The 12,408-nt window shown below is 32.9% G+C and overlaps 1 protein-coding gene across 4 annotated transcripts in view; it reads left to right on the top strand.

Moving 5' to 3' along the window:
* The window catches only part of LOC111046799 (homeobox protein abdominal-A homolog), a 132,294-nt gene extending 120,699 nt beyond the window's left edge, over nt 1-11,595 (top strand). For 2 of the 4 annotated variants that reach the window (XM_039433902.1, XM_039433901.1), the window contains one exon: nt 5,344-11,595. In XM_039433902.1, the coding sequence (XP_039289836.1) occupies nt 5,344-5,711 (368 nt within the window). In that variant the 3' untranslated portion in view covers nt 5,712-11,595. Of the gene's footprint in view, nt 1-5,337 lie in introns of all 4 variants that reach the window. The other 2 variants (XM_039433900.1, XM_039433899.1) reach the window with 2 other exon arrangements.
* Nucleotides 11,596-12,408: the final 813 nt, after the last annotated feature.

The raw sequence follows: 12,408 nt of genomic DNA, 5'->3' as shown, positions 1-12,408 counted from the left end.
AATTGAGAAATCAGCAGTTCTATGATAGCAATTATGAGTGAATTGAATTAGATTTAACGAGTCGGCATTTTCAAATTGATATTACTATAGTCTGAAATACGGAGTAAATCTTACCATTCAGTTTAAACCAATCATCTCCAACCGTCTCCTAATCCCAATTGGCATCTTATGACTCTTTGAGCTTCATTCGGTCTGAAATGCTTATCTTGACCTGGAAATAATAAAATGAATAAATTAAAATGAATCTCAAAAATACTTGAAAAAGTGTATTCGTCATGTAAAATAATATTATTCGTAGTTTTCCAAATCGCTATTATATGCAAGAATTTCCAATACCATGTCTACGTTATGATTGTATTCTAGAAAATTCCTATTATTATTGAGATATGTGGAATTATTTGAAAATATTCTAGTTTAACCCTTTATTCTCTCTCATCTTGTGGGTTACATGGAAGAGGGGGCTTCTATTGACTCAATTTCGCCCACATCACTTTTATTGTAAAATGTAAATAAAAGACATTTATCTATCTATTTTCAGAAATGAACAAAGTTCACACATACTGAAACCTGACCCTAACCTGAAACTCATTCCCAACTAATAGCCTAAATAATAGAATGCCCTGAAAAAAATATATTACATATCAAAAGAAACCCTATGATACTCATTTGTAACTATAGAAATTATATGGAACTCATCAAAAGAAACTATTTGAGACACATTCGCAACTGATAGTCTACTCAGAATACCCTATCAAAAATCTATAAATCCCTAAGAAGCAAACCTATCAAGGAATTTTCTAAAAGCACTTTATCCTCCGTCGACTGGCTACTCCACCAAATGAGAATACCAGAGTAGAAACCCATCGACTGAAAGGGTAGAGAAATCCACGTGTTTCTTGTCCGAGGTGACTTATTCCTGTTTTTTAGAACAAACTTTCTCCTTTGGGAACCCTCATTGATTTATTTGCACCGCACCTGAAGGCTCTTACTTCGTCAAGGGTTAAAACAACCCTTTTACCTTTGTTCGGGATTTTTGGCAAGGTCTAAAAAAGAAATCTAGAGCCAAACAGTGCCTTGGACAATAAGCCATTGCGACTTTACAGTCCTCTAAGATCCTTTTTTATGTGGAGAAAGCGTTGCAGACCTATGCCGGACGGGAATGAAGTCTGTTGATTGCAAGGGACCTGACCATGAAAAAGGCAACCACGGGATCCTGTAGCTCTTTTATTACAGGTTCAATTGAACATTGAAAACAATGGAAGAGACTCAAGCCTAGCCATTCCATTACTGTTAAATACTTGATCATTTGAGGTTTATTACTCCGCAATCCACTATCTAGCCATTATTGCTCATTTGATACAGTTATTATTTCTACACGTTATTTTTCCAATATCGGGGCACCGAGCTTCGCTCGTTATTTTCATTTATTGATAAACAGAACACAATTCTCTAAAATGATCGTGTTTATATTTCACAGCTGGCTATACGTCATCTTATGAATTTCGGGGATGCGATATTTTGATTTTTCACATACTCACTCGCTCACTTACTTTTTTACTATCTACAGCTGTTTCAGCCAAGGATGAATTATCCTTTTAATGTCGTTCAGCGAGTTTTTCCAAGGATGAGACCTAGTGCAATCGAATCTTTATATCATAAACCTACTATGTTCCAAATTTCGTGAAAATCGTTAGAGCCGACTTCGAGATCCGTTAAACATAAATAATCAGATATAAAAATAGCCAGATATAAAAATAACCAGATATAAAAATAGCCAGATATATAGATACAGAAATTGCTCGCTTAATATAATAGGATTGCATCCTATCATTCAAAGGTATGCGCTTCCAGTAAATTGAATACTGATCCGTTTATATCATCAACTAACCTAACTAAACTCGCTCAATATTTTCCGAATTATTTGTTTACCGGGTGAAAGTTACTAGCAGATAACCCGTTCTCCGCAAGGGGTCTATTTTAAAACTTGACAAACTGAAAACTTGACGTAATGAAATCTTGAAAAGTTGGAAATATGCCTATAACCATCCTCGGTTGATTAATAATCTATATACAAGATTACAAGTTAATCAGTCCAGTAGTTCAGACGTGATGATGCGTCAAACCTTATTTTCCTATCCTGTACGTGTATAAGCCAGTTCTTTCCTCTATCATGGTATAGATTATGAACCATTTAAAGCTATGCAAAGGCTGAAAATAAAATTTATACTGGTGATATTTTTCAAAGTTTTTCGATTTGTAAATCATGAAGCTATCAAAATGAAAAAGGTTTCTCAGGAAAACATTTTTTTCCGATCATTACTTTTTGAGATATAAGCGCCTAAAGATTGAATTTTTGGGACAGAACATTTCAAGGTCGGTGGGAGATAAATCCATGTGATTTAGAGGATCGATTCTTGATGCTGCTGTTAATCTAGTAAATTGAAAATTTTATAAAAATATTGATTTTTGAGAAAGTTATTCAATCTACTAGAAATGACAAAAAAAACTTTCAGTTGAGTTATTTTTGGTCATTTTTAGTAAATTGAATAACTTTCTCAAAAAATAATATTTTCAGAAAACTGTTGTTTTACTAGATCAACAATACCATTAAGAATCGATCCTCTGAATCACATGGATTTATCTCCTACCGAACTTGAAATGTTTAGTCCCAAAAATGTAAACTTCAGGCGCTTATATCTCAAAAAGTAATGATCGAAAAAAATGTTTTTCTGAGAAACCTTTTTCATTCTCATACCTTCATGATACACAAATCGAAAAGAGTTTGAAAAATATCACCAGTAGCAAGTTTATTTTTAGCCTTTGCACAGCCTTGATGAATTAACGAGCTCATTGATTTGAAAGTATAATTTTCGATGTAGATTGTAACCAGAATGATACCAATGCTGCTTAGATACAGTTCTTAGTGGATATCATCACTGGAGATTATTTATCAATTGTTACTGATGGAATAAAATGAAAATAATTTTCATCAGGTGGATTCAGGATTTTAATTCCTCTCTACCAGTCAACCTCGAAATACCAATACAGTGAACAAAGCAACCAATCATCAATACATGGATCCATTTCCTGATTGGAGCTTGTATCCATGATTCATCAGAACTGAATTAGCCTCAATTACACAAAATAATTGAGAGTTTTTGAAGTTTATTCCTGAGTGGTCCTCGGAAAAAATATTCTTCTAGTAATCTCTGAACTTCTCAAAATGATCAAACATCTTGCTCCAGGCCTCAGACGTTCACACACAGTCAATGAATACCCTCCAAGATATGAAAGCCTGATTTGAATTCCTTGAGTAGGGATCTCCTGAAAGGTTTTTAATATTTATTAGGCTTCAATGTGATCAAGGTGAACATAGAGCGAGAGAGAGAAGGTGGGAGAGAGTGATGGAGTGAGAGAGAGCCGATCAGATCGTCAGAAAGCGTATAAAACATTTGACACCGGTCGTAAAATCGTTTGTTTATTAGCCATTAAATAAGCTAAGAGCCTCCATTTCTGTTGCATCATGCATTTCTTTCAGTATTTGAATTGATTTGTAGAATCAAATAAATCAGGAAGTTCTGTACAAAAGCTTCGGAGTGATTTGTTTTCAAAGTGGATGAGTTATTTCCTTCCCCCAAGATGTTAGGACAGAGGGTAATTAGAGTTACATCGGAGCTCGAAAGCACTTATTTGTGTTTTGTTATCAACTACAATCATAATTAATGAGATAATCTTGAGAGTATTCTCAATAAAACAATCACTCATCTTCTATTTATTATCTATGGATCAAATATAACATTTATATATATTGGTGGAGATGAATGTTGGAAATAATTGGATATGGATTCTATCATTGGTTGAGCTTTGTAAAATAGTTTCCTTGCTAACTACCCTAACTTTCAACTTCTACTAACCGTAACTACCCAACTCCTACCCTATCTACTAACTCTAACAGAACCTTCAACTAACACTAAAACTCAGAAGTTAACAACTAAACCTACTTTGATTCAATCAAGATCATTTGTGTTCAGATTTTAGAGTGTTTCATCACTGTTCATTCAAATGATTGATCTTGTTATTAGTGATAATAGATTTACCACTAAATGTATAGTTAACATAGATTTGAACAGTGTTATTGGAATACTATAATTATTATGAAACAACCTTACAATTTAGTGAATGTTTTGTGAATGGTTCCATGAATCATAGAGATGAGGCAGACTCACACTCATTTCGGGCTCTGATCATTACCTACTATATTACTTCTGCATTAGTAGGTAACAGAAGTAATAATAGGTATTGCTCTGATCCATCACTAAACATTTGAGAGATATAAGCCCTGATTATAATAATTGGTCAATCAATGAAGCACTCCATTATCCAGTCTATCATTGTTCATCCCCTTGCTCCTCATTTCAATTTTAATTCGACTTATTTTCTTACCTTTGTCATATGAATTTATATTTTGAAACTTTTCATAGTGTTATTTTCACCTCAAACATTGAATTAAAATAACCTTGCTCCTTATTTCAATCTTAATTCGACTTATTCTCTTATCTTTGTCACACATATAAATTTATATTTTGAAAGTTTCCATAGCGTTATTTTCACCTCAAACATTGAATTAAAGTAACCGTTAGCTTCATCTCTCAGAATATCTGATTCATTCAGAATATATCCATTCACTTGTTACATTTCAATATTTTTTTTTACAATTTCTATTTATATTTTAATGAATACCCGGTGCCTTTTTGTTCTCAAATTCCTCTTAGAATAGATAGTAATCCGTTTTCATTTTTTTTTCATTGAGTATTTTACCAGTTAGAAATTCAGTAATTGTTTCAAAATTTTTCCAAGGAGAAATAATTATCATATTTTCAAGTTTTAGTTGATTTTTTCATACTCTCCAATTCAGTTATCGTTTTTGGTTCTTCTGGTAAATAGTGGACTGTATTTTGTTCACTAATTTTGAGTCTTACCTCGTTTTCACCATAGTGACTGACAAATCCATGGAACCAAAAAGGTCACCTCAACAACTCTATCCCGCCATCACCATACTAAATCTGAGTATTTTGACAATATGAAAGGGGAGCAAGAGAGAATAATATTGGGAATTTGGAAGGAGAAACACTCAAACCTGTCATGAATCTAGAATTCTTTTTGAATCAATATAATTCTGCTTTAATATCCTCCATCAAGTATATTCCTAGTTTTATTATTTTCAGTTTCAAATTCGGTTGTAATTTTTGATTTTAGATTATCCTGTTTTTGTTTTCCCTTCAAGAGTATTTTCTGGAAAAACAGATGTATAATCGAAGATTGTTTGTCTGTTTGTTGGAGCAGGACCGAACGGCTGTCCACGACGCCGGGGCCGACAGACGTACACACGCTTCCAGACCTTGGAACTGGAGAAGGAGTTCCACTTCAACCACTACCTGACGAGGCGACGGAGAATCGAGATAGCGCACGCTCTCTGTCTCACCGAGCGTCAGATCAAGATCTGGTTCCAGAACAGGCGGATGAAGCTGAAAAAAGAGCTGCGCGCCGTGAAGGAGATCAACGAACAAGCGCGCCGCGAACGCGAGGAGCAGGAACGCTTGAAACAAGACAAACAGGCGAAATTGGGCGGCGAACATCACCATGGCATGCACGTGGGTTTGGACAAATCGGGCAGTGCTGATCTCCTAAAGGCCGTCGCCACCAAGACGTAGAAGAAACACTAGTGACTGTGTCCTTGAACTTATATAAATATATAAATATGACGCTGACTTTATGTATCCATTTTTCTAGTTAGTGATAGTGATTATTACTCGCGGTGCACCTGAATGTTGCTGGCAATGTCGATGGAATCCGGGGACTTTCTGTTTTGTTCGTAGATTGTGGGAGTTGAAGTGAAATAACATTGATAAAGCTGAAAGGAGCATGCTGTTTTTGTGAAATTTGGAGTGAAATAATGTTGATAAAGTGAGAGGAAACATGATTGAAGTTTAATAACGTTGATGAAGTGGAAAGGAGCAGATAGAAGAGAGCAGAAACATATATGAAGTGGATGGGAAGAAGGGAGAGGATAGATGAGATGAGTGAAGGGGTTGGGGACTCATGAGGATGGGAGCATGATTCAACGTTGATGAAGTGGAAATGAGCAGATAGAAGAGTGCAGAAAGATATATGAAGTGGATGGGAAGAAGGGAGACGATAGATGAGATGAATGATGGGGTTGAGTAATCATGAGGATGGGAGCATGATTCAACGTTGATGAAGTGGAAAGGAGCAGATAGAAGAGAGCAGAAAGATATATGAAGTGGGAGTTGTGAAGAAGGCAGTGGATAGATGAGAAGTAGTGGAGGGGTTGAGGAATCATGAGGATGGGAGCATGATTCAACGTTGATGAAGTGGAAAGGAGCAGATAGAAGAGAGCAGAAAGATATATGAAGTGGGAGTTGTGAAGAAGGCAGTGGATAGATGAGAAGTAGTGGGAGAGTTGAGGAATTATGAAGATTAGGGAGTAAGAAAAGGCTAAGAGAAGTAGGAGGCAAATCAATAGAGAAGATTCAGGAATGAGAGACGGCTAAGGATTAGAAGAATCTAGGAAATGATTTGGACTGAAGAATAAAGGAGGCTGAAAATGGAGGAAGCTAAGGTATAGACTATACAAAAGGGTACAGTATGAAGAAGAGTAAAATGATTCTACGAAGAGTAAAGGATGGAGAGTGCAATAGATGAAGAAGAGGATTGTTAGAGATAAGAATGATGTAGAGGTTAGAAGAAGAAGTGGTGGAGTTGAAGAATATATTGATGTGGAGGTGGAGAAGAGTGGTAAAAAATTATACGAAGTAGTCATACTCCCAGTTCAACAAGGCATTAAATGCTTTAGATAGAATATGAGTGTGTAGAAGAAGTACAGAAGAGATTAGTGGAGAGGGTAAAAGAAAGAGGAAACGTAACTGTCGATTGTTGATTGATCATTGATGGGGAGAGATTTAGATTGATGATAGATAAGAGTATCTGTAGAGTAGGAATATTCGATAAGAAGGGAATTTGAAAGAAAGATAAATTAATAGTGAAAGATGAGTGAATCATGGGGATCTTCATATATCGTGAAAGAAGTTGAAGATTGCAGAGGGAGAAGTAATTATTGATAGTGATGTTAAAATTGTGGTAGACGAAGAAAATAAATCAAGAGAGAATGAGGGAAGGGGAGGATCATGTTGATTTCAGATATAAGTATAAACAGTTGGTGGTTTGAAAGAATGAATTAGGAGGGGAGGGTTAAGAGGAGATTGAGAAAGACAGGGGAGGAATTATAAATGCGAAAAAACAGAAAACATTTCGGCGCCATAGTTTGATCTCTTTGTCTAAATGACTTTGTATTTTCGTCCAGAGGATAAGAGCTACATGGAATTAAAAAATTAATAATCAAGGTCTACAACTGATGACTGTTGTTTGCATCAGACATTGAATCAAGTCAATCATCAAAAAGCTAACAGACTTTTGGTTAGATCGTATTTTTGTGTGACTTGGTGGTTGCTATAACTTTATGTTATCTTGACAGAACTGTTGTCAGTCATGTTAAGATAACAGATATCTTCTATGATGGTCGATTGTCGACTAATGTTTTAATTTGATCAGATCATCATGTCATTGAAACATGTGAATTCTCATTACTGCAGACAGGAGTGATTGATTAATCAGAATGTCGGGTTTTTCTTAATATTTCGAATCAGAAACTCTTCATAACTTCAATAGCATCTAATTTACTGGAGTCTGATAGCAAGAAATATATCTAATATACTGGATGTCCCTTGATGCATATTGGATATGAACCATTCAAACTTCAAAGACAACTAAAACAAAATATACGGTACTTGAGCTGCGTTTACACCACAGTTAAAACGTTTATTTTTCCGTCCTTATAGATTATATTAGATTAAACGGAGCTTGACAAACACATATGAATGTCATGTGTATGATGAGTTATGTTCAATTTAATATTATCTATAAGGACAGGAAAATAAATATTTTGTTAATAACTTAGACGTGAACGCAGCTTTACTGTAGGTGGTGCATTTCCCAAAAAACAGACCAAAGTTAAATTCTACTTTTTCATCAGTCCTGAAAATTATGGATGCATCCTTGATTCTTGTGCAATATTATTAAATGACAATCAAGTAATTCTTATTATTTATTTTGGAAAAATAGGAATATACTAGATTGGAATCTTTGAATTGGAAAATAGTTCTAGTATGGGTAGACATTCTCAAATTTGAATTAATTTTCTCAACAGATTTATTCCTGTGTGTATTTCTCTTGGGAATTTCATAGTTATTACAATGATTGTTTCCTTTCCATTTGATGAATCATTGCGAAGTTATTGTGAAAAGGTACGATGAGACATTCGTTACAGATTGATAATCAAATAATGGGGTTGAAATCTCAGTATGGTTTCACTGGTACACGCGCATTTCAAAGCGGAAACTTCAGTTTTGAAAATACATTCATGATCTGATCAAATTATTCCACAATTATTCTGGAAATTCCAACGATCTATGTCATTCTCCATTCTAAAGACTAACTTCAGATACGTACATGTAAATAGATAAGCAATAATATTAAGTTTTTAACATTTGAACAAATTGTTGATGGAGAAATTTCCTGTTATGGTGTACTTCTAAATTGAATTGTTTGTCACCATCATGGACAAAAATCAAGTTCAACATAATTCAAAGCATGTAAATCATGCTTAAAATCGACTTAATGTGCATTTTCGTTAGTAGGCAGTAGATCATGTTTACCATGGACTATATTATATTCACGTAACGAAACGATAATAATATTCTATTGTATTTGTATTGCTCAGTGTATATGTTGTGTTATTGAAGAGTGTTGAAAAACAATGTTCCCAATTAATTGAGTTCCAACGAACAGTTTAGTATTTTTCTATACCTAGCCTATATACATAGACGGTATGATTATAGTTCTCTTTTATTATTAAAGTAATGTATGGATGAAGCTTTATTTCAAATATTTCGTTTCGTTTGAAAATTATTGAATTATTGTGTTCATTATATAAGTTTGTGTTTTGAATGGAAAGTATGTTATATTATGTTTTTGTTAAATTATCTATTGTGTTTGTTTTATGGACTAACAAATTTTAATTATTGATGTTTTGTGTTCTCATTATTATGTTCTTAAACAGAGATCTTATCTCTACTGTTGATTTTTCCACCATGTTCAATATTAAACGTTAATCAATTCATTTAGGAAATTATCATACTTAAGGCTTAAACAGGTCACCTAAATCGAGTATCAACAATAATTTTGAGTACAAGTCTTCTCTTCATCTTTCAATAAATTTTCTGATGATTTTTGCAAACCTTGGAACAAAATTGAGGCTCTTAAATTCTTTGTCATCTGATATGATTGAGTATAACAAAAATTTAATACAATAAGCAGCTAGAGAGCTGATAGAAGAATGGTTTATTCAAATTTTAGAAGAAAATCATCATCTTTTATACTATATTTCCTGTCTTATACGTAATCTTGATGTCAGGGTAGTGAATGATTGTTTATGTATATACTAAAATTCGAATGAGAGTTGAGGAAAAATCGAGAATTTTAGACTACTATTTTAGATAGTATTTATTCCAAGAGTGATTCAAAACCTGTGTGATAGTGTATAGGGCTAGCATTTTCTAAAATTTTGAAACACATGTTTAAGAAAACAATTGGTAGATCCACCTCCATTGATTCCAATCAAGATTATGATTTCTCAATTTTATCTGGAATTCGATTCCTATTCAATTATAAACATGTTTTTATTGTAACTCTTCTCACTAGATGTGCTTAACATAATATACGTAAGATAACAATCATTTAATTTTCAAGTTATTGAGAAATTACTCGTTTCAATGAGAAATTCTACAAATTGAGGTAGCCAGTAACTTTCAAATACTAATAATTATCGTTAAGATTTTATTCATCCAGGAGAAAAACTAGAATGGGCGAAATAACCAGATATCCTGACATGAACAAAATTATATTTGATTTCGAGAGTAAACTATTATTTTGTCAGATCAAAAACAGAATCCTTCCATAAAATTTATCACAGAAAATTGTGATTCCAGAATGGAAATAATATACGTAATTCGATATTAGTACAATTTTCAAGAGTATTAGCTCTAAATTTGGAACAAAAATTATATTTATATAGGATTATTTTGAATAATGTCTTATTGTAATGTGAAGCATTATCTTTTCTCTTGTCAAATTTGTGTGAATGGATAGATGTGAACATTTTAGAGGTTATGAGTCAACATGTAATATTTAGAGTAGTTAGATGATGAATGAATGTTAGATAGTAATAGGCTGAATATAAAAATGATATAATAATAGTTTTTGATAAGTAATACCCCCTCGCATAGTGATTAATTTGAATTCATTTTTTGGGACTTTGTGGAGACAAACCTCAAAAAGGAAAATCAAATTGATTGCTAACTTGCAACACACGTAATTTGTTTGTAATAATTCTTCTGCTGTGAAAGGGGTATTACTCTATATAAAGAACTTCTCTTCACCGAATTAATACTACCCATTCCAAAATCATCTTCCCGGTAAGACTAACGGAAATCATACTTGTCTTATCAAAACATAACGTGGTCTGTTCATTTTATAACTTGAAGATAGCAAATTGAATTTTCATCATTCAGAGAATTTTCTATAATTTGAAAACATTTTCAGATACAATACAACCCTTGATAGACCTAAAAGATATCACCCTGAATATGAAATTTGGGGGCTTATTTCTTCAAGTTTTCTATAAATTGACTCCAATCATAGATTTTTTGGGAAAAATCCTTTTTCTCCTCCAGTGATGACAAACGTATTCTTGTAAATATTCATGCCATAGGGAAGTTTAATCTTGTTCTATAGGTGTATAATCGTATTGTGTTGATAATTTTAACTCAATAATAATTAGCTGACAGATTGATTATGTCAATAAAATACGTAAATTGGATTGAATAGAAGCGCAATGAAATTAATAAAATGCTATTTGATTGTGTCCTAGCTTTAAAATATGTATTATAATAGAGAGAAAAGCTTTTTCCGGTGTAAAATTAAGTTTTCGTTTTATCTTTTCTCTTGTTACTATGTTCTGATATATTTCAACGCATCTTCGGAAATTATTCTTGTTTTGTTGAATTTTTATAAAGTTTTCTACAATAGTAAAATGTTTTTGTACTGTGAGAACAAAATATTATTCAAATCTTTGAATTATTTTTGTTGTATGAAACTGGGCACTGTGCTTTAATGTTATTATTAAGTTAGTATTTCTGTTTGTTTGATTGTTTTTCTAATTCTGTTTAAGCTCTCGTATGTTTGTATTGTACGTAATTCTAGTTGTAAGGAATGCCAACGAAGAACCTAAGTAAAAATAAAAAGTCCAAGACTATTTTAATCGTACTGTGTATTATTATGATTAATCTATCTGTTGATCATAAACCTTTTTTAGAAATCAGTAGCCATCTTATTTTCGTTGTGTAAATAAGGTTATGTAAACAATATATATGAATATTATAAAATTAATTTATTTGAACATTTATTCTATATTAATTCTCTCTAACTTCCTATCCTTGGAAATACCCTGAATTTAGTGTGACAATATTACTGCCAACTTCTAGAACTCAATAAATTTACCAACAATGAATTAATGAGATCATAGAGGGTGAAGAGGCAGTAATAGAGTTGAAGATAAAGAAACAGAATAGAGAGAGAGAGAGGGTTCTCAGAATTGAATTGAATGGAATAGAGTTGAATTGGATTTATTTCCAAAAATTACAAATACATATTTGTACAATATCAATTACAAGAGTATACAAAACAAATAGACATTGATTTCAACATGAGTATAACTTGATGTTTTCAGAACATCTCACTTCTTGAGCGATTGATGTTTCAATTTTTCAATAGATCATTCCTCAAAGTTAATTGATTGAACAAATCCACAATTCTTGGGAGATTTCAAGAACGAGGAAGAAGCTTGGACTTTCAAAATTGAATAGGAACTCATCTGAACTAAACTCAATCATACACACACATTTAATGGACTATTAGGTCGTCTGTGATTCAAAATCAGAATCAAACCAATTTATTCTACATTTATTCACAATATATACAGAGTATGACATTACCATAGCTACTGAAACAATTACCATATAACTAAAAAATCACAATCATACCCTGAAAAACTCAGTTTCAGTTTCAGATTCAGTTCCTATAATTCACATCATACTAAAAACAAATTATCATTCTTCACTTTTACCGTAATGATACAGTATTTCACGTGCGTAGTGCCTACAGAAACGAAGATTCGGGTAGTGCCTGATTCCTATGATTCTCACAGAAATCCTT

This window comes from Nilaparvata lugens, chromosome 8, assembly GCF_014356525.2.
Source record: "Nilaparvata lugens isolate BPH chromosome 8, ASM1435652v1, whole genome shotgun sequence".
In the NCBI taxonomy this organism is placed as follows: domain Eukaryota; kingdom Metazoa; phylum Arthropoda; class Insecta; order Hemiptera; family Delphacidae; genus Nilaparvata; species Nilaparvata lugens.
The sequence above is the reverse complement of the archived record's forward strand: the minus strand, read 5'-3'. Positions and strand labels throughout refer to the sequence as shown.